Below are 19031 nucleotides of genomic sequence, written 5' to 3'. Positions count from 1 at the left end.
CTCTCGTAGTATGGCCAAATATTGGCATGAAGATGCGCCCTCAAAACCCACGAAGCCAAAAGTCTTCAACATAGAGACATGACGGAAGTTACATACTCGTCAGAATCTACTCACTTTGTAAGGATAATATATAAGGCCCATCAACAGGTTGGTAGCTCGCCTGGAAGGCGCTATATATCCAAAGCAGAGCCTTATAATAGCCTAGTTTACCATCCACGCATCAGATAACGGGGAGTTTACACTGATTGATTACCCCACGAAATGGCCGTAGGAGTGAGTTTTTCCTCGCGGGGCACGAATCCAACTTCCAAGCGCCAAAGCCATGCTTTACATCGGTCATAAGGCTAATGCATTCGGCACGTGCATCGCAACTACTACCTACACGTGTAAGGATCATCACACGGCTAAAAAGTAATCGCATGACGTTTGTTAATTATCTTGTACACACGGTTACATCCCAGCCGTTACTAGAGATTCACTAGCACGTATCAACAAATTCAATCCATCAACACGTCCGGATGATAGACCCATCATCTAAAGGATTATGACCCAACTCACAATTGTTCGAATTACAAATTCTTGTAAGTTTGAGAACATTTTTCATTCTTTAAAAAATCTATTCACAAAGTTTCCATCTTATTCATTACCAAACATTTTTGCCACAAGGCATTGGTAACCATTAACATGTCTCAAACATCTGTAAGGAGATGTGTTGAAAAAGACACACAAATGAATCAACTGTACACTATGGAAGAAAACATATTTCTTGAAGCTCCATGCTTCCTGATGGGTCATCAAACAACTCTCTTATCTTCCTTCAAATCCCTAATAATCACAAAGAAAGCAAACAAGAGAGTTTATATGTGTTAGATACAAGGTTCTCTCATACTTGATTACAATCACACTGGTGACTAAAAATTCTCAATCGACAATGCACATGAGGCATGAGAATGCTAATTTTCCCAAGTCAAAATTTATGTTCTGCTGTCGAACTAGGCTCTAGAGGGGATCATGCCGAGTGATTCAAAAGTCACTTATCCAAGGACTATGCCAAACCTTATTTTTAAGAGATTTATAGTTAATTGTAAAAAGAAACTAAAACTAAATGAAGCAAGAAAAATAACAAAAAAGTGATAAGGCAAAACTAGGCCCTGTCCCCATACTCAGTTGGGCTACATCCGAGCCGACTCGTGAGCCCAACTGCAGAGACTGTTAAAAAATCCTATCGACTTTTGACATGATAGCATGGTAAGAGCCCACATGTAAGCTTGCTTCCAAGCCGGCCCGGCCGCGAGGAATCAAGAGATCTTTGCCGGTGCTGACTTGGATCTCGGGTGACGGAATAAGGCGGCCAGAAGCGACGAGCAGTCGCGGTCGAAGCTTGGCTCTAGCCGATAGGCTAGCAGTAAGCTTGGCTACAGCGAAGCGCTTACCAAGCGCGAAGGGAAGGGCCTTCGCCACTTGAGCCGTATGCGGTGGAACTCGCACGTGCGGTTCTTAGGATTTCAGGTATTAAAACAATAACAGGAAGATACATATGAGTTAACTCAAAAAGAGTAATTTCTTACCTCACTCAGGGTAGCAATTTTGGTGGCCAACTGTTTGGTTACTAGTATTCACAAACACCTCGCACGAAACTTTTGCCTGATAACAATTAAAAAATCTATTACTGTGATTATATTCTCTTTAGTTTCTGCATAATATGTTCTTCTTGTGTTTTGATCAATCAATTAGATGCCAAATACAATCACCAAATAAAACGATTTACAAGCTTTTGCGCATAAAAGTCTCTCGTCCAAACTTATTAAAGAGACTTTGACCTTCTGTTCATAGCTTTCAAGCGAAAGAATATGAACCCATAGACTAAATAAACAAATAACGTATCTAGATAGAGTTTAGAGATAATTCTCCCATTAAGTAGTTTGGAAGAATAGGCACGCCTTGTTCTCATTGAATTTCTAATGGAGATGTTTGCCTTGTGCGTTATAAAAGCCAAAATATTTCAACCCCGGAAATTTCCTTTACTTAGTACAAAATGGGGCATGGAAAAACCGGGTTATGCACCAACACAACTCACATAAATGGGAAAAGCATTGAGAATAAGAATAGGATGTAAAGAGAAAAATGACATGAAAACTACATACTTCGATAATTTTCTATACTAGCCTACTACTACCATGAGATCACCCACAAAAGATGAATGTAACTATCAACCATGCTCGAACTCCATTACTTCAAAAAGACGCAAACATCTTGTGACCACACACGAGGAATACCACCACCCTAAAAACCCATGAATGTCAAAATCATAATTCATATACACAAGAGGGATTTCTTTATCTAAGGATTTTCAAGCATATCAATCAAGATAACTATATATAACAAGGAATGCCCATTCATTATAATTTTTCTTCAATTCCTCTAAAAAATCCTAGTTTTTTTATTCATCTTCGATATAGGAAAATCAACTCTTGCCCAATTCGGACGGCTTATAGTAACAAGTAGCACCCTTGTGGAACATAGAAGTTCTTGCCCACTCCAAAGTGAGTATTCAAAAAATGGGTAGAATTCTATAAGTTTAAGCAACATGAATAAGAAATGAAAAAGTAAGGTTGAATTGAGTTGAATGATTAGTTTACCTTGATGGGAACTTCAAAAAAGAAAATCCCAACTTTTCCTTCAATTTCAGTAATAGTATCAAAAGGAATTGAACCCTTAGCTAAATCTCTTAACAAGTAAAAAACATCATGAAGAATCTCAATTCCATTCAATTGAAGAGTAGCATCAACATAAGAAGAACTCCTTGGTTTCAAATGTCCTTCATTTGATCTAACAAACCCTAATTGTTTACCTCTATACCCAATTGAAACAACCAATGATTTATAATCAAGAAAGTAAAGATCTTTATTAAGAAGTTTAATTGTTAAAGCTATTGAAACATCAAGAGAAATAGATGGGTGTCTATGAATATGAACATGGTTGAGTTTTAAACGAACTACTTGAAGGGTAGGATTGGAAGGGTAGAGGAAGAAGACGATGAGAGAGAGAATTGTGAGAGAGAAAAGACAGAGGAAGCAACGGCGGAGGGATTTGAAGAAGCGGCGGTGTGGGTGGAGAGGGAATAGAATGTGGTTGTCTTGATTGGGATTTTGATGGTAATGGTGGTTAGGATCTGGTTGAGAAGGTATAGGTGAATAGAAAGCAACTGGTTCACCTTTCGCTGCCATTTTCGTGGAGGTGGTTGCGGCGGCGACGGTGGTGGGTGGGGTCTTGATCGGAGGATTAAGAGAGGTGCTGACTTTTTCAGCTATAAACTGGGAATGAAAGTCAAAATCAAACGGTTAAGGACAGGTCAGTATAAAACCTCCTGGATCCTGGTAGTGGGTATGACCCGTATGGGCACACTCCGAATTAATGGGACTTATAGGAGAGAAAGGGGGATTTTAGGGCTATACATTTGCCATGTTGTAATGGATGTTGTGAACTAAATTACTCTAGGAATCTATTATGGTGTAGAAGAATTGGCTGAAAAATATATAGAATCAAATGAAAAAAGTCAACTGATTGAAACGGATAAAATCGAAGCTACAAGATTTAGAATGAATGTCTTTCAATTATTTATCTTTCGACCTATGATACAAGAGGACTTGAGTATCAAAAGTGTCTTTGCAAGTACACCCTTTTCCTCTCTCTCAACAAATCTTTAGTTTTCTTTTTTGATGAGAAACAAATCTTTAGTTGATTATATAAATTTTTTTCTGTTGATAGTAGTTAACTATTAACGATCAAAAACAAAGCTACGGATATCAAAATGACTTCTTTCACTTGTTTATCTTTTAACCTACAACATTGAATTGACTTGGACGTCAAGAATGTCTTTGCAGGTACAACCCTCCCTCGAAAGAACAATAACTCAAAGATTCAAAGGAGTTACTTTTTGACATCAATAATACGAAAAATCTTGAATACGGAGTAAAATCTAACTATAGTTTTTTTTTTTTTTTTGTTGGAAGTAGTTAACAATTTAGTTAGTAAGAGATTAGAAAAGGTAGATGAGGTGGAGCCACATGGTAGGAGAATTGTCTATTTTCTAGAGAGAAAGTTGAGTTGGACCACTATACTTTATTAAAAGAAGACCACTGCATCCATTCCACGTTTTTGACTGGCCAAACCCAAAAATTGTCTAGAATCGATAGCATCCGATCATGTTATAAGAGCACACCTATATATAATACGGCCACCGCTCAGCCCTCTTGGGCATCACCTTTGTTAAGCATGACGAAGGTTTTAGTCCATTAGAGTTAATCCTACCAGGTTTAACCCAGGAGGCCAGAACACAATTTAGTTTTCAAACCTAAAATTGATGTCTTTGTTTTATCTCTTCACCTTCACCACCACATCCACCATCTCTGATCGACCGATCACCACCACCAATTTTTTTTCTTTCTCCTCATCTCCCTGATCTTTAACCCCCATTATAGATTGCTTACTATACCTGATGTTGTAGCATTATAGATTGTATTGTTACTCTTACTCCCATCGGGATAAATTCGACCCATTCTCCTGTTCCTGCCTACATATATAGGATATTTTAAGAAGTAAACGTCTTTTTTTAGTAGCGAGGTCCGGAGAAAGGATAGGAAAGGTGATTTCATTTTTCCCCCTCTCCTCTCTATGTTCCGACAGAATTTTTTTTTCCTCTCGTCGAATCTCCTTTGTCTAATAAGAGGAGTCGATTCTCCTAAGACGAAGGAGATATGTTTGTGAACAACAGAGGAACAAAGAGAGAAATGGTGGGTGGCTTGGAGGGGGTGGGGTGAAATGAAAATTAGAGAGTAAAATATAATTAAACATGATAATACTTGAGGTGGAAATTAAGCTGACCCCTAAATTAATTAAGACCAACTCTGGTTCATCAAAGTCTATATCTACTCGAAGTAAAGGTGGATGATCATGAATGATCATGAGCTCTCAACTCCCACGTTAGAGAGGTGAGAGAGATCAATAGCTAAGAAAATCAAGTCACAAAACTACATGAATATATGGTTGTATTTTTTGAAGTAGAGATAGAGAGAAACCTCAATAACACAAAATAGTCACAACTATAAGTTAAACACTTTCAAACTCATTCAAGTATTTCATGTTATATATACATACTCATTGATCTCATGTAGACTCAATTGACTTGGGAGAGATTGATGAACTATTAACCGGCATAGACTTAGATCGCTTCATCCTCCAAGTTGAAGACAACGAACGATGAAACCTACATCGAAACGAACCTTGATGTGTAGTAGGAGAGCATAAACATTGACCCTTCGGTGTATTCGTCGGCACTGACACCCTCGTTTTTCCATTATCGTCTTCTTTAGGAGATATTACTACATTAATGTTACCATTAGAACTCATTTTTATCAATATGAAGTAAAAAAAAAAAGTCAAGTAAGAGTAACACTAAAACCAAGAGTGCAAATTCCCTTTGATGAGAGAAACCCCTATTTATATGTGTGTGAGAGAGAGAGAATCTAACTAGATAGCTTGCTAAATTTTAAAAAGCTTTGTGTGAGGATAGAAAAGTTTGATTAGATCAAGTGGTTTAAAATTTGATTGCTATATTTGGATGAGTTTTGGTGGGGTTTACGAAGTTGGCAAACAACTGAAGAAACGGTATGTGTGGTGTCAGACCTGACTTAGAACTTGAAAAGACATAAATCCCAAATAACCCGATAAAAACAGATCGACAGAAACCAAGTGTTGACATGTCGTCCTACCATTAATTTGGCATGAAGAGATAAAAAATTTCTTGAACAATGGAAAGATGACACATCAGCATTCGGCCTGTGCTCGCATGTTTTGTCAAGGTATTGAACATTTCTCTTGGAAAGTACTCTCGAGTTCGCATTAGAAGATGTTTCCAACACGAAAGGCGATGAAGGAAAAGGGCACGAGCTTCAAGGTAGGAGATGATTTGGATTAGATAAGTTAGAAAAGTGAGAGTGATGAACGACTAAGATGCACTTGCTTTTAATAATTGAGGGCTATAGGATTCCACCACGAGTTCATTTTGTGAGAATTGAAGAACCTTATCTCTTCTTGTCACTACTGATGTCAATATGCAACTATCTTTTTCATTCCCATGTCCTGTTTCTCCCACTAGTATAACTAGACTTTCAATATTCTTGGGCTTCATTTTCTAAATCTACAAAAAAACAATTTAAACTTCTAGAAAAAATAATTTGTTTGGGTGGTGCTAAATAAGTTATAAATAGGAAATTTAGCTATTACGTGTCACACTACTGAATACCAATAAAAAATGACAACATGGACGAGGAAATTTATGCTTATGTTTAATTCAGAAGATCCATAATTAAGGAGAGGAAGTCAATCCTCTTCATTATTCAGGAAAGGTAGCTACATTATATAATTTTTGAGTTTATAGCCCAAAAAACGGGTCCGAATAGGAGATATAGTCCTCTACAATCCTATAAAGGGTTTCAAAACCAAAATAATAATATAAATGGATATCTAGTCCATTTGGTCTCATCTAGAGAGAAAACACAAATCCCTAGAATACCAAATAAATCATAATTCCTAATCTAACCTTTCTCATATATTATAACTGATTTGTCTTCAAAATCCATAAAGATCTTCTTCCATTTTTATCTCCCACATTCTCTCTCCAATCACGTTTCTAAACAAAAAAAATATATATTACAACTGATTTATCTTCAAAATCCATAAAGATCTTCTTCCATTTTTATCTCCCACATTCTCTCTCTAATCACGTTTCTAAACAAAAAAATATATACTATAACTGATTTATCTTCAAAATCCATAAAGATCTTCCATTTTTATCTCCCACATTCCCTCTCCAATCACGTTTCTAAACAAAGAAACGTGATCCATTATTTTCAGTAACCGAAACTTCTTTATTCTCTCTTTCTAAATCCGATTCACATAACAAAACCTCCATTAAACTCAGAAATCTTGTTTCATCTTCATTAGATTGTTATTCAAACATTCGTCTTCTAATCCAATGCACAAGCTCAGAACTCCATTTCCATTTATATCTCTTCATATCAAGTTTATTTTCAAGATCTACAGTTTCATCTTATTATAAGGTAAGAAACCATCTTTCAAATTTATGTTTTCGCTTAACATCTTCTAACATTTATATGATTTTGTTTATAAATGGTTGTAATCACTTTATCATTGAATCATCATATCATATTTCATTAGATTTAGTTTTCCTATTGATAATAAATCGTTTTAATTATTTTGTTTACAAACCAGATTTTGATCTTTTTCTAAAACTGAAACATCTTTCATTCTCTTTTTCATACAGAAGATTTCAGATTTGTAATTTAGATTTTTGATTTTCTGATATTAGGTTTTTGATTTTCTAACATTTCTTCACATCAGAACTTTGCATCCGTACAATTTTTTATCAAGATATTATTCCGTACGGTTCCTCTTAACAGAATGTACATTATAAGTAATTCGTATTAAATTTTTCATACTTTAAAGTACATTATGCCAATTTTGGCCGTATTGCAACTGTATAACAGAATGTAAAATGTATGTAATCTGTTAACAGTTATACATACTTTAGCAGCCTTATTTAAAAAGAATGTTTAATTATTCATAAAGTACGTATAATTGAGTAATATCTGAAACAGTACATGTAATTTATAGCAAATTACACATATTTGTGTTATATTACAATGTCAATGTGATTCAAACTAAAATACTATTTATCTCCAACACATGTTGAAGTTTATCAAACATTATGGATAATATATTCATTGTTTAATGTCGTTTATGATAAATTATAAATTTTTCTAACTAATGTACATGTTTTTTTTTCTTGTAGTAAACCAGCATTGATGGAATTTCCTACGGAATCATCACATAAACTATAGAAGTATAAATTACGATGAAGAAGATTGTTTCTATGATCCTGTGTGGATAACAGAGTCTTATGTGAAGACTTACAAGGAACATATAAGTCCTGCCCCTAACTTTGATGAACCACGTACATTTAATGAAGAGTCAAATACACTACCATGTTTGATTCGCCGTAGACCTGGAAGACCAAAGACAGTAAGGATCGAGAGATCGGACAACATTCCAACGGAATTTGTTTTTAAGTTACCTAGTCTACTATGTTATTTTCATTTACAATAAAACACAGATTATTGTTCAATAAAATTTCATTTCAGTTGTACAAAGGTTGTGTTATTTACTATACAGTATACATAATTTATATATACATAATTTATGATAAATCACATACTTTATTACAAAAAACATGATTTCAGATTTACATTTCCTAACATGTTACCATAATTTATGGTACATAATGGACATGTACGCGTAAAAAACAAGTAATTTATGTTAGAAAATAATCTAAGTATTCAATGGTACATAATGGACATGCCACACATACATATGATAAATTACGTTGTATACATGACAAACGATGGTTTCCTCGTCATAAATAACACATAATTTACGAACTTGTTTCATAATTTGTATTCGATGTGTATTTATGTATGAGTAAAAACGAAAGTTAAGTGAGAGAAAGTTAAGTGAGAGAAAGTTGATATATATGTTTTGAATATTAACCCACAAATCACGCTAATTGATCTCAGAAAATATACTCTTTCCAAATCTGAAAGTTAAGTGAGAGAAAGTGATATATAGATTTGGTTTCCAAATCTGAAAGGATGAGAGAGAAAATCTGTTTTGGAAAATATCCATTTTCCAAATCTGTTTTGGAAAATATCCTTGATCCGTTACTTCCTATAAAACCCCCCAAATCACGTCCAAATCTTGCCTTTCCAGATTCTTTCTGCCCCCAAATAAAAAACCCGTGAAATATGAAGGTGAGACATTGACGGGACTATGTTTTAGAAAGCGAGGGTTTTTATGTCTATATGGTAAAAGGACTAAGAATCTATTTATTGGGAAGATTGGATCCTAAACCCTTTTTGAACATTATTTTGGACTATATACCCATGGACTCTACATTATATATGCGAACGTGTTAGAAACACATGAGTTACACCTGATTAAGAAATTAACATAACTAAAGAAAAAATTATGCTTACACGTAAGATACACCATTATCGTCACTTTTAAACATAAGATCAAGTATGTATTTGGGAGATTTGCTGTTTGGACCCCTTTCGTATAATTGACTTGCTGTTTGGACTCCTTTTTTCCAGTGTTGCACTTTGGACTCCCTTTTGACAGAATCAAGGGGAATATTCCGTCTTTAGTAGACATTTATTATTTTAATATTATTATTATTGTTTATCACATGAAATAATATATTTGTATGAAAATTTTAAAAATATATTTTTCGACTTTCGTAGACATTTGTGAATATTTGTGGGCATTGATGGACCATTTAATAGACATTTATTATTTTAACATTATTATTGTTTAATCACGTGAAATAATATATTTGTATGAACATTTCAAAAATATATTTTTCGACTTTCTTAGACATCTGTAAATATATGTCGACATTGATAGATATTTGGTAGACATTTATTATTTTAATATTATTATTGTTGTTTAATTACATGATAGACTCCAAATGTCTCTTGTTTTTTTAAAGACATTTTAGACTCTAAATTTGTCCCAAATCCTTCACAAAATCCATCAAACTATGAAGTCTACCAAAGTCCGCAGACATTTTGTCAATAATTGAATGCCACAGACATTCGGGGATTTGAAAAATGTCTAGATTTGAATGCCTCGGACCTTTCAGGACTTTCAAATGTCTGGATTTGAGTGCCTCGGACATTTCATGATTCTCAAATGTCTGGATTTGAATGCCCCAGATATTTCACAATCTTGAAATATCTCAATCCACTAACCCCCCCCCCCCCCCCCCTCCCCCCCCCCCCCACCCTCGTAGTTAGCTTTAGAAAGATATTTCAGGATTCTCAAATGCCTGAACGACTCAACCTTACCTTTTTTTTTATGAGATATATTAAACTTAAAACGAAGTTCTTACAAGAAGAAAACCTTAATTTACATTCCATATATTTTTCTAAAGATGTTTCCGTCTCCGTTTAGCTAGCGCATTTGCTTTAGAGTTGCATTCTCTGGGAGCGAAAGAGAATTTGATATCTATGAAATGATGCTTGAGTTTGAGATCTCAGAGATACATGGTTTAGACTGTCAGTGAATTCCCTCGTCTTGCCTATTGATGTGATGACCCAACCCAACCTTACCTGTCAATCCTTCTTTTTTTTTTTTTTATTCTTTTATGTTTTCTACTCCACTTAATATTAGAAAGACTTCAATTTGCGAAAGTTTAAAATAATGTTTTCTTTTATGTTTTCTGTTTTTTTTGTTTTAGTAGTTAACTGTTTTTCTATTTAAAATAATGTTAGCATTTTCATTCGCTTATAAAATATGAAAAATAAATTATTTTTTTTTTAATTCAAATCAGTCGCCAGCGGACGGTTGACCAGTTGTCGTCGGGGGTGCTAGTCAGTCGTTGCCAACTACTATTTTTCGATCAGAAAAAGACGAAAATGACAGAAAAGTAATATTTTTGAAAAGAAGGATAAAAATGGAAAAATAAATATTGACGGTGAAGTTTGAGTACTCACGGAATTATGATCTTTGGTCACAAATTGAGGGCCAAATTGGAATTAACTCTTATTTTTTTAGTGGATTCCATGGTAAGTACATCTTATGAGCACACACGCTTCGACCATAGACAGCTCGAACTAGTTTGATTTGGCCCCATAGGCTCAAGTCAATTGCCTCCTCACAGGCCCAAGTCAATTGCCTCCTCCCAGGCCCAAGTCAACTCCCAGATCGGGCTTACCAACATATTCATCCGCACCACCGAAACCCATAATTATTCACACACCTTCCTATTTTGCCACTAACTCACCAGAAGAACCTTGCCCAAAATGGCAGGGATGGTGTTGGTGGGCGGGGACACTTGACGGGTGTGGTTAGTAAGGTCCAAGGTGAAAATGGAAAAGAAGGTGGTCGACAGTTGGTGTGTGCAAACAAAAATTGACTTCGTCGTAGTAAATTGGCCAAGTCAAGTGAAAAATGTGAATGGCAGAAGATGCGTCCTTAAAATTTCCTTTTTAAGAGCATCTCTAGTGTCAGGGTCATGAAAAACCTGTGGAGACGCGAAAAGCTAGGACTCAGTCTATACGAATAAGTAACAATCGTCGCAAAACACTAATGTATGCGACCCAATAAGTCCTTATGCACCACATTTTATCAAAAGTTCGAAACTAGGCGTGCTTGGACAAGAGTAGTACTAGGATGGTTGACATTTTTTATTTAGAGTTTATAATGATAATCTTTATGACAAATATGGTAAGATAACAGAATCACATAGTTCTATAATTGTAAATTCCTAATGGCATTCACTTGAGTCCTCATTCAAGTATCTTTCAAACTCTCATAAATAATCAAAAAGAGAAAGAGATGCATAGATCTTGATCTTCACATGAGCAAAAGATAGAAGAGATGACAAGAAAAAGAAGACATAATTTACTTCTACTGTTATTGTCCAAAACCAAAAACTTCAAAGAGAAAACAGGTTAATAAGATTAAATAGAAGCATAGATTCTGCAACAAACTATACAAAAGAACGCAGCAACTCTCATGCCCCTGCTGCTTTCTGCGAATTTGAGATTGTCTGCAAGTTCTTGTACATCTCAGAACAACAAAGGGCAAAGTCAGCCATGGCTCGAAATAGCTCTGGCAAGTGTGTCTTGAAACTCGCTAACGATTTCTCTCTCCCTTGCCTGCAATGTTTTTGGTAAGCTTCACTTTCTTCATCTAATCTCTTCTTCAAGCTGTCTACTAAGAATTGTCTCTCTGCAACTGGGTCTTTCTCGTTTGGATCTTCGGTCCTTTCTGGGTCCATTTCATCTGGTGGAGTTTTTTTCTGCATATATTTATGATACCAGTCCTCAAAAGCCCGACTCTTTTTCAAGTACTCTTTGTTGGTTTCTGCCCATTTCTCCTTCAACTTCATCTCTTCTTCCTGATGGATTTTCATGGTTTTAACAACAGCTGCAAAACTAGATATAGCACTTCCCGCTAATTCGGCCGGAAGTTTCTCAAGGTATTCGTGCCAGGCTTGTAAGAGAGGTTGGATTGGGGGGTGGACTACTCTTGGTGGGGATGATACTTTCTCCTTTAAGCTGCTCTCGATTGGGATGAGATTCAGTTTTAACCAGCTGCTAAGAGCTTGAATATATTCCTTTTGATGACCGACGAGCTCTTCGAACTGTAAATGCCACATTTGAGCAACTTCCCACAATTGGATTGTTCGTTTATGATGCTGTTCACTTGTTTCCTTGGGGGTTTGGGTTAGATCAACAAATCTGAGATCTGCAACAACCTTCAGTTGCTTGTCGTGCTGCTCGTGCATTGTCTCCCACATCTGAACCATCCTGCAATTAAATAATAAGGGTTCTCAGATAATTCTGAATGAAGTACTAAATACATATTAGAATATGGGTAATCGTTGATACATATTACAGAGTCGAACTAGTTTGAAGCCATAGGATTAGGAACCAAATCTTCACAAATGGGCCAAATGGTTGGAGAAAGACAGCTATTTTCAGTATGTGGAGCCAGAGGGAGGGAAAGGAACAGATGAGAACAAACTTAACCGCCCGGCTATTCAATATGGAATTGGATTTTGACTCAATGAAATCGTTCCGAGTCTATAACAGTATAATGCTAGAAAATCAGATCTTTGCATTAAGTTGACATCATACGATTACGGAAACAAAAGATAGTTCATGAAGGACTGGTAGCGACTAAAATGCACAGTAAAGATATGGATTATTGTCGCCACTCCAAGTCGCGAAGAAAAGTATTTTAGCACAATTTCAACCTGCTACTTAAGATTGAATAATGTTTACCTACTTTCCACAAATAATTTTGTAACATACCCATCAACAAGATCAGTGAGCTTTGGATATAACTGTTTGTCACGCAAGCGGTTTATTTCCGAAACTGTTGAATCCATGGACTGCATATCAACTATATATCTTGTATGTAGATGACTAACAGCAGCTTTTGTCTTCTCAAGTGATTCTGCACTGGCGCCACGTTTCTTTTGTTTATTCAATAAGGCAACCTTTCGCTGATATTCAAGTTTCATAAGCTCACCTGTCTGTTCAAAATAAAACAACCTCATTGAGATAAAAAATTACCCGGTAAAATATTAGCAGAATTATGGTTTAGAAGAACATTTATATGACAGTCAATTTACAGAGCGACACTCCTTAATTAACAATTACTCCAACCGAAACAGTTCTAAACTGTGGTCTGTACGGAGCAAAAAAATCCTAGAAACAACACGAAAAAATGTATAATGCCGTTCCTATGTACATGGACACTGGTAAGGGTACTTGTATCTGGTAAGAGTACAAGGCAGGTACTAGATAACGACCACATACATACATTTTATGTAATTAGGTCTTCTTTTTAACAAAGAAAAGAATAAATATATGCAAGTTTACAAAAGATGTACACACAAAGTATCACACATTACCCACTGAAGTGACTTGAGTATCTGACAAGAGTATTCGAGTTTTCAATACAATTATAAAAGAACTTGAGTACCAAACACGGCAAAAAGAATTTACTAAAGAAGAGCAAATGATTTTTCATATCCTGATGGATGGGTGTTCCATGGCCTGCAGGAAGGATAAAGAAACAGATGATAGGCAGATGATAGAACCAACTTGGAACAACGAACCTTCACTTCATCGTAAAGCTTTTTCTCCCACGCAAGCAACTTATCCAAAATAGTAGCATGAGTTTCGTATTCGTCTGAATCAAAATCATCCTTCCCATCATCAGCATTGGGTATACCTCTAAATGACCTATTCCATGTAATAACTCGCATAACCCTTGCTGAGTGATCAATGTGACCTGTAAAAACAGCATTATCAATCGCATTGTATCTATCACATTGTACAAAATATTAATTCAGCAAAAAGTAACAAATCAATTCAACGAACAAAAATGAATACAAGTTTGTTCAGTCTTCTTGCTATTTAGTTGGGGAGAAACATCTAAGTTGTAAATTCATTGTTGTACTCCATGTTCAGTATCAAGCAAGAATCCCAACTCTACACTTTCTGAACTCATCGTCAATTATATAGTACTACCGACATTCAAATACATCAAGCATCTGAAATTTACTATCTTAGCATAATTTGGATTTGTTCTCTTTAAAATTCCGATTCTTGTGTAACATAAAACTCGAATTTTTAATCAAAATTTAAGGAAAAACAAAACTGATCTTAACAAAAGTAAACAATGTAGATGTTATGCCTAAACATATCAAGTAATGTTTTTTATGTTTTCTTCCTCCAGAACCAGCAACCAAAGAGTCCCACAAATCATAAAATCAATCAAATCTGCAAGAAAAAGAGAAATGAAGGAAATTATACCTCGATTATCAGCGAAATTAGAGTGATAATGCAACCGAGTAGCCTCGAGCATCTTAGACACCTCTTGAGCACTTTCTGAAGCTTTCAGGAAATGATCATCTAGGTAACTAAAGACCTGCAATAAACTAAGATTTGGTCCTCCTTTTCCCTGTTTCCTCTCAAGAGGAGCAGTATTAGAATGAACAATCTGCTTTGGTTTCTTCACAGGTGTGGGTGTCATTTCGTCGAGTTCAACAATCACCTTCTCCGGTGTTCGAGGTTCCACTTCATTACTATTACTAGTACTACCAATCCCACCACCACCCCCATTTTCATGAACATCCATTTCTGATCTTTGAAACCCATTATTATGATACCCACCACCATCACTTTCATCAACATCAGAAGGTCTAATTTCATCATTTTCACTTAAATTAGGAGGCATATCCATTGAAAAGAAGTAATCCCAAGTCATACCCTTAGAGTCAGGTGGAGGAGGTGGTACTGGATTTCCTGGTGGAGTATGAGGTGGTGAAGGAGGTGGTGGTGGCCTTGTCGTTTCTGCATTTCCTTCACCACCACCACCATGACTACCACCACCCCGTCCGCGGCTTCTCCGGTGATTTAGTTCGCCGGCATTGTCATGATCGTCCTCATCACCATGAACACCACCACCACCATCATCATCTTCATCGTCATCTTCTTCTTCTTGAATGGTGTCAGTGGGTTTGAAGTCTGGTTTAGGGATGGAAAATTCAGGCATGGTAAATGAACGTTTGAGAGGGCTAGGTGAGAAGTTGGGAAGTGGGGGAGGAGGTGGAGGTAAGTTTTCATAAGTAGGTTGAGGGGCGGGTTGTGGGTGGTGGTGAAGGTGGTGGTGGGAATTTATAGATGGCCGGAGAAGATCATTAACTTCACCTTCAGAATAATCACTAAGAGCTGCTCCAGTATTTTTCAAAGCCATTAAATAAGCAGAATGAGCAGCTGCAAACTCATTTCTAGTTGTTACTGCTTTATTCATGAAATGTTTTCGATCTTTACATCTTGCTACTGCTTCTTCATTCTCGATCTTAGATTGGGTACAACCCATTTTTTTTTTTTCTGATCTTGATTTGGGTAGGTAGGGTTTCTATAAATGGTTTTTAAAGAAGAAGCTAGAAAATCATAAAATGAGATTTGGGTTTTTTTGGTTTCTTCAGAGTCTGAGTTGAAAACCACTCCACTCTCTTTCTCTCTCTCTCTATCTATCTGGAAATCCTTGGAAAATACAGAGGAGTTTTTTTAGAGAGAGAAAGAAGAAGAGAGTGAGAGAGAACACACACTGCAAGTATTGTAGTAGTAGATGCTGAAAGAGTGAGTGGTCCTTCTCCCTAACCACATGTATGCTGTATAGTTTTGCAGCACATTTTTTTAACTTTTGTGGGTCCACATTTTGAGATTTACCACTCACTTGGGCCCACTTACTGTCCAACCATTAGATTATCACTTGGGCTCATGGGCCCACAGTATGGTGTCAACCACTCGATTACTCTCGGGCGCTTCTAAAGGCGCCGGGCCATTGACCCGAGCTTTCTGTAAGCACCTGTTTTTTTTTTAATGTGGGTGACGTTTACCATAGTTTTATATAGTTCCTTTATTCCCGATTTGATGAAGCTGTTATTCCAAATACAATGTGGTTCAACCCTGTTTTTTTTTTGGGATATTTTCAACTAATGAAAGGGTTTTGTTCCTACCCAGAGCTTTATTTTCACCATTAATGGAGTTTGAAGAGGAGAAATTATTATTGTTGGTGATTTAAGGTAAGATCGAAAGGCAGCGAAGATCATTAAATGGGCCTTCAATGTTACAGGGTTTTGAAGAAGAAGAAGAAATAAGTTTTAATGTGTAAACAACATATGTTAATGAAACAAAAATAATAAACCAGACCATTAATTTGGGAAGAACTCTAGTTGGAGAAGAAGAAGAAGAAGAAGAAGATACAGTGATGGAATTACCTGAAGGACTTTTTGTATTTACCATTTGTTCCCAAATTAATTTATCTGGTGAATCTTTCTGTGACCCTTTCATCTTCTTCTATAATTTTCTGTAGAATGAATCAGAGGAAGAAATCAAGTTTTAGGTATTGTTTAATTTCTTTTACTTTACTAAATCTCCATCATTTCTTCTCTAATTCAAACCCCCACTCTCAAATAGCTGGAACTATTTCTCCGAGTTAAATCCAAATGTTTACTCTAAAAACCGACCAAATTCAAGAGAGAGGGAATGTAAAATAATGATGAAATGCAAAAGGAAGGACTTGATCTTTGATGAGGTGGCGGGTGAATTCTAGAGAGATATTTTGAGAGAGATTCGTGTGATTATGAGCAATTCGAGTAGAAGTTCGGTTGTTCAAAGCTTAGAGAGAGAAACTGTTGAATTCGGTTCAGATTTTGTGAGAGATGACTGATGAGGGAGGGGTTAGGGTTAACTCCACTTTGACCGGTGCCTACATAGTTAGACGGTGCTAAGAGAGAAAAGAGTGGTTGGGCCTGGTGCTAATAGAGATGGATGCTAACAGCCTTTTGGCCCGGTGTCTTTAGAAGCACCCTTTACTCTATTGGTCTGGCCTACTTCAGTCTTCCTAGTTATAAAAGGCCATTGCTATGGTAAGGTTTTGTTATGGTCACAGTAATTTCAAGGAGACTAGATGTTTCTTTGATTTCATGAGGAAGAAAGAGGCCTTCTCCTTTTTTTGAACTACTTAATTTTTTAATATTGTAGAATCACTTAACAATCATCTATCTTCTTCACCATTACCAATAATAAAGTCAGAAACTAGATCACCAGTCACAACAGGTTCACCCACCGCACAGGTTGGCAAAAGGAAGAGGACCGTGTTTCTCTGAGCGTTTAGGTTATTTTCCGGTAGAGTTCGTGAATTGGGTTTGAGTGATGACGATCATGAGGTTGTGGGTTCTTAAGGACTTCTCTTTTCGGTCTTTGTTCAGTTTGTGAATGTTCGAGAGGTTGAGAGTTATAGTGAGCTTTATGTTGTCTTTCAAGTCTAATTTGTGAACGTTTAGCAATCGTTGTTGAAAATAGAGATACTCAAGTCTCTCATTGTTGTAGTCAAACTGATGAAACCAGGAACTGGAGTGCTTAATGCTTTGATGTATGCCTCACACAGGTTGGCAGAAAAGAGGGGGATGTTGTTTTCAGAATGCTCTGATGACCTGCAAAACAAAAGAGACCTAAGGTATGCCTCGGGTTTTCCTCAAATCCTCGACCTCAGGTTTCCTCCACAGTAGGAACCTACACCCCTACCACTAAGTTGGGGTGTTAGCTGATGTTTGGTTTACACGTGATTAGCTATATATGTTACATATGTATATATATATATATATATATTAAAAAAATGACTACTGTTGATGTCAAAATCGTCAGTCCCGGTTATCAGTCAGGAAACAGAGACTTAATGTTGGAACAAGTGTGGTTGATCGGCGTATGGATGGATGAATCTGAATGAGTAATACTGCTCCTTTAGCTCTCGCTCATCTTCTTGGAAACCTGGGGGAAACTTGCAAAGAGTTTGGAAACCTCTGTGACACTTAAGACAATCAGATTGTCGTTTGCAATTAAAGTGTTAAGTATTGATCATTTGGGAGCGTACCTTGTTGAAGGTGATGAGATGCCCTTTTATAGGCTGCTTCAGACCGACTATGATAGACGGTGAGATTGAGGCAGTTCGGATCCACCGTGTTGTACTGAAACTACTATTTCGTAGTTAGGGTTTCCTTTTGAGTTTATCTCGTGTCTAGGATAATTAGAAGTTCCTCCGTTTGAGGATCCTTCGTAGATATCCTGCTGAGATGATAGATCTTCTAGGAGAAGTTTCTCCTTTTGAGACTCTTGAAGCCCAAGTTAATCAAACACCTAAGATCTTAACCAACTGAGATCTTTAAGAAGCTTTGGAATTAAGTTGGTAAGCGTGCGGCGCGCTTCTGCCTTTCCATGTCCAGGGCGTAAGGCACCGGTCTCGCTTACGTGGACCCCCAGCTCTCCTTTGAATCCCAGGGCAGACCTAGTTATGTTTGAGGCATGGTTGGAGCTCCTTTAGATGATCTTGCCGACATCCCGATTTCGAGCTTAGGTGGCAGACCTTTACGGGCTCAGCGGTCTTGTTTCCTTGAGACGGGTTGATCCGTTGGACTTTTGGTATTTTCTTGACTTCTTGACGTCAGTCAACGGTTGACTATTTTATGTATCATCAACTATTATTATATTTTTCGAGATGATCAAGGGGGTGAGGCCGCACACCCTCGCACCCCCTTGGATCCGCTCCTGATCAGTTAGATGTTCTATAACAACTCGAGGGAGTTTTATGGATCATGGAAAAGTGGTGCAGCAAATCGTACCTTTAAGGTGATGATTGATCCTTTTGTATGGACTCTTGAGTGGGTCACATAAAAGGGAAGGAGATGTGATAAGGAAGTCGATCTTCTTTCTCGACAAGTCTTAAGGAATATGGGATATTTTTCCTTTTGGGCTATATATCCTTGAGGTCCTCGAAGATCATGCCACGTATGATGAGGATTGTTG

The 19031-nt window shown here is 36.7% G+C and overlaps 2 protein-coding genes across 2 annotated transcripts; both read right to left on the bottom strand.

Annotated features, from left to right (window-relative positions):
- Nucleotides 1-582: 582 nt before the first annotated feature.
- Nucleotides 583-5655, bottom strand: LOC147539628 (uncharacterized). The gene is made up of 4 exons (XM_086643699.1): nt 4781-5655; nt 2640-4354; nt 1569-1644; nt 583-825 (listed from the first exon to the last, which is right to left on the bottom strand). Exons 2-3 carry the CDS (start codon nt 3225-3227, stop codon nt 1570-1572), a joined length of 663 nt encoding a protein of 220 aa, XP_086499825.1. The 5' UTR covers nt 3228-4354; nt 4781-5655; the 3' UTR covers nt 583-825; nt 1569.
- Nucleotides 5656-11521: 5866 nt separating this feature from the next.
- LOC147539627 (protein ALTERED PHOSPHATE STARVATION RESPONSE 1-like) lies at nt 11522-15808 on the bottom strand. The gene is made up of 4 exons (XM_086638788.1): nt 14475-15808; nt 13775-13950; nt 12963-13186; nt 11522-12455 (listed from the first exon to the last, which is right to left on the bottom strand). Exons 1-4 carry the CDS (start codon nt 15541-15543, stop codon nt 11657-11659), a joined length of 2268 nt encoding a protein of 755 aa, XP_086494914.1. The 5' UTR covers nt 15544-15808; the 3' UTR covers nt 11522-11656.
- Between the last annotated feature and the right edge of the window lie 3223 nt (nt 15809-19031).

The sequence above is a fragment of the Eschscholzia californica genome, unplaced genomic scaffold (assembly GCF_041429995.1).
Source record: "Eschscholzia californica isolate CP2 unplaced genomic scaffold, dmEscCali1.0.p SCAF_5, whole genome shotgun sequence".
NCBI lineage: Eukaryota > Viridiplantae > Streptophyta > Magnoliopsida > Ranunculales > Papaveraceae > Eschscholzia > Eschscholzia californica.
This window is presented reverse-complemented; position numbering and strand designations above follow the sequence as displayed.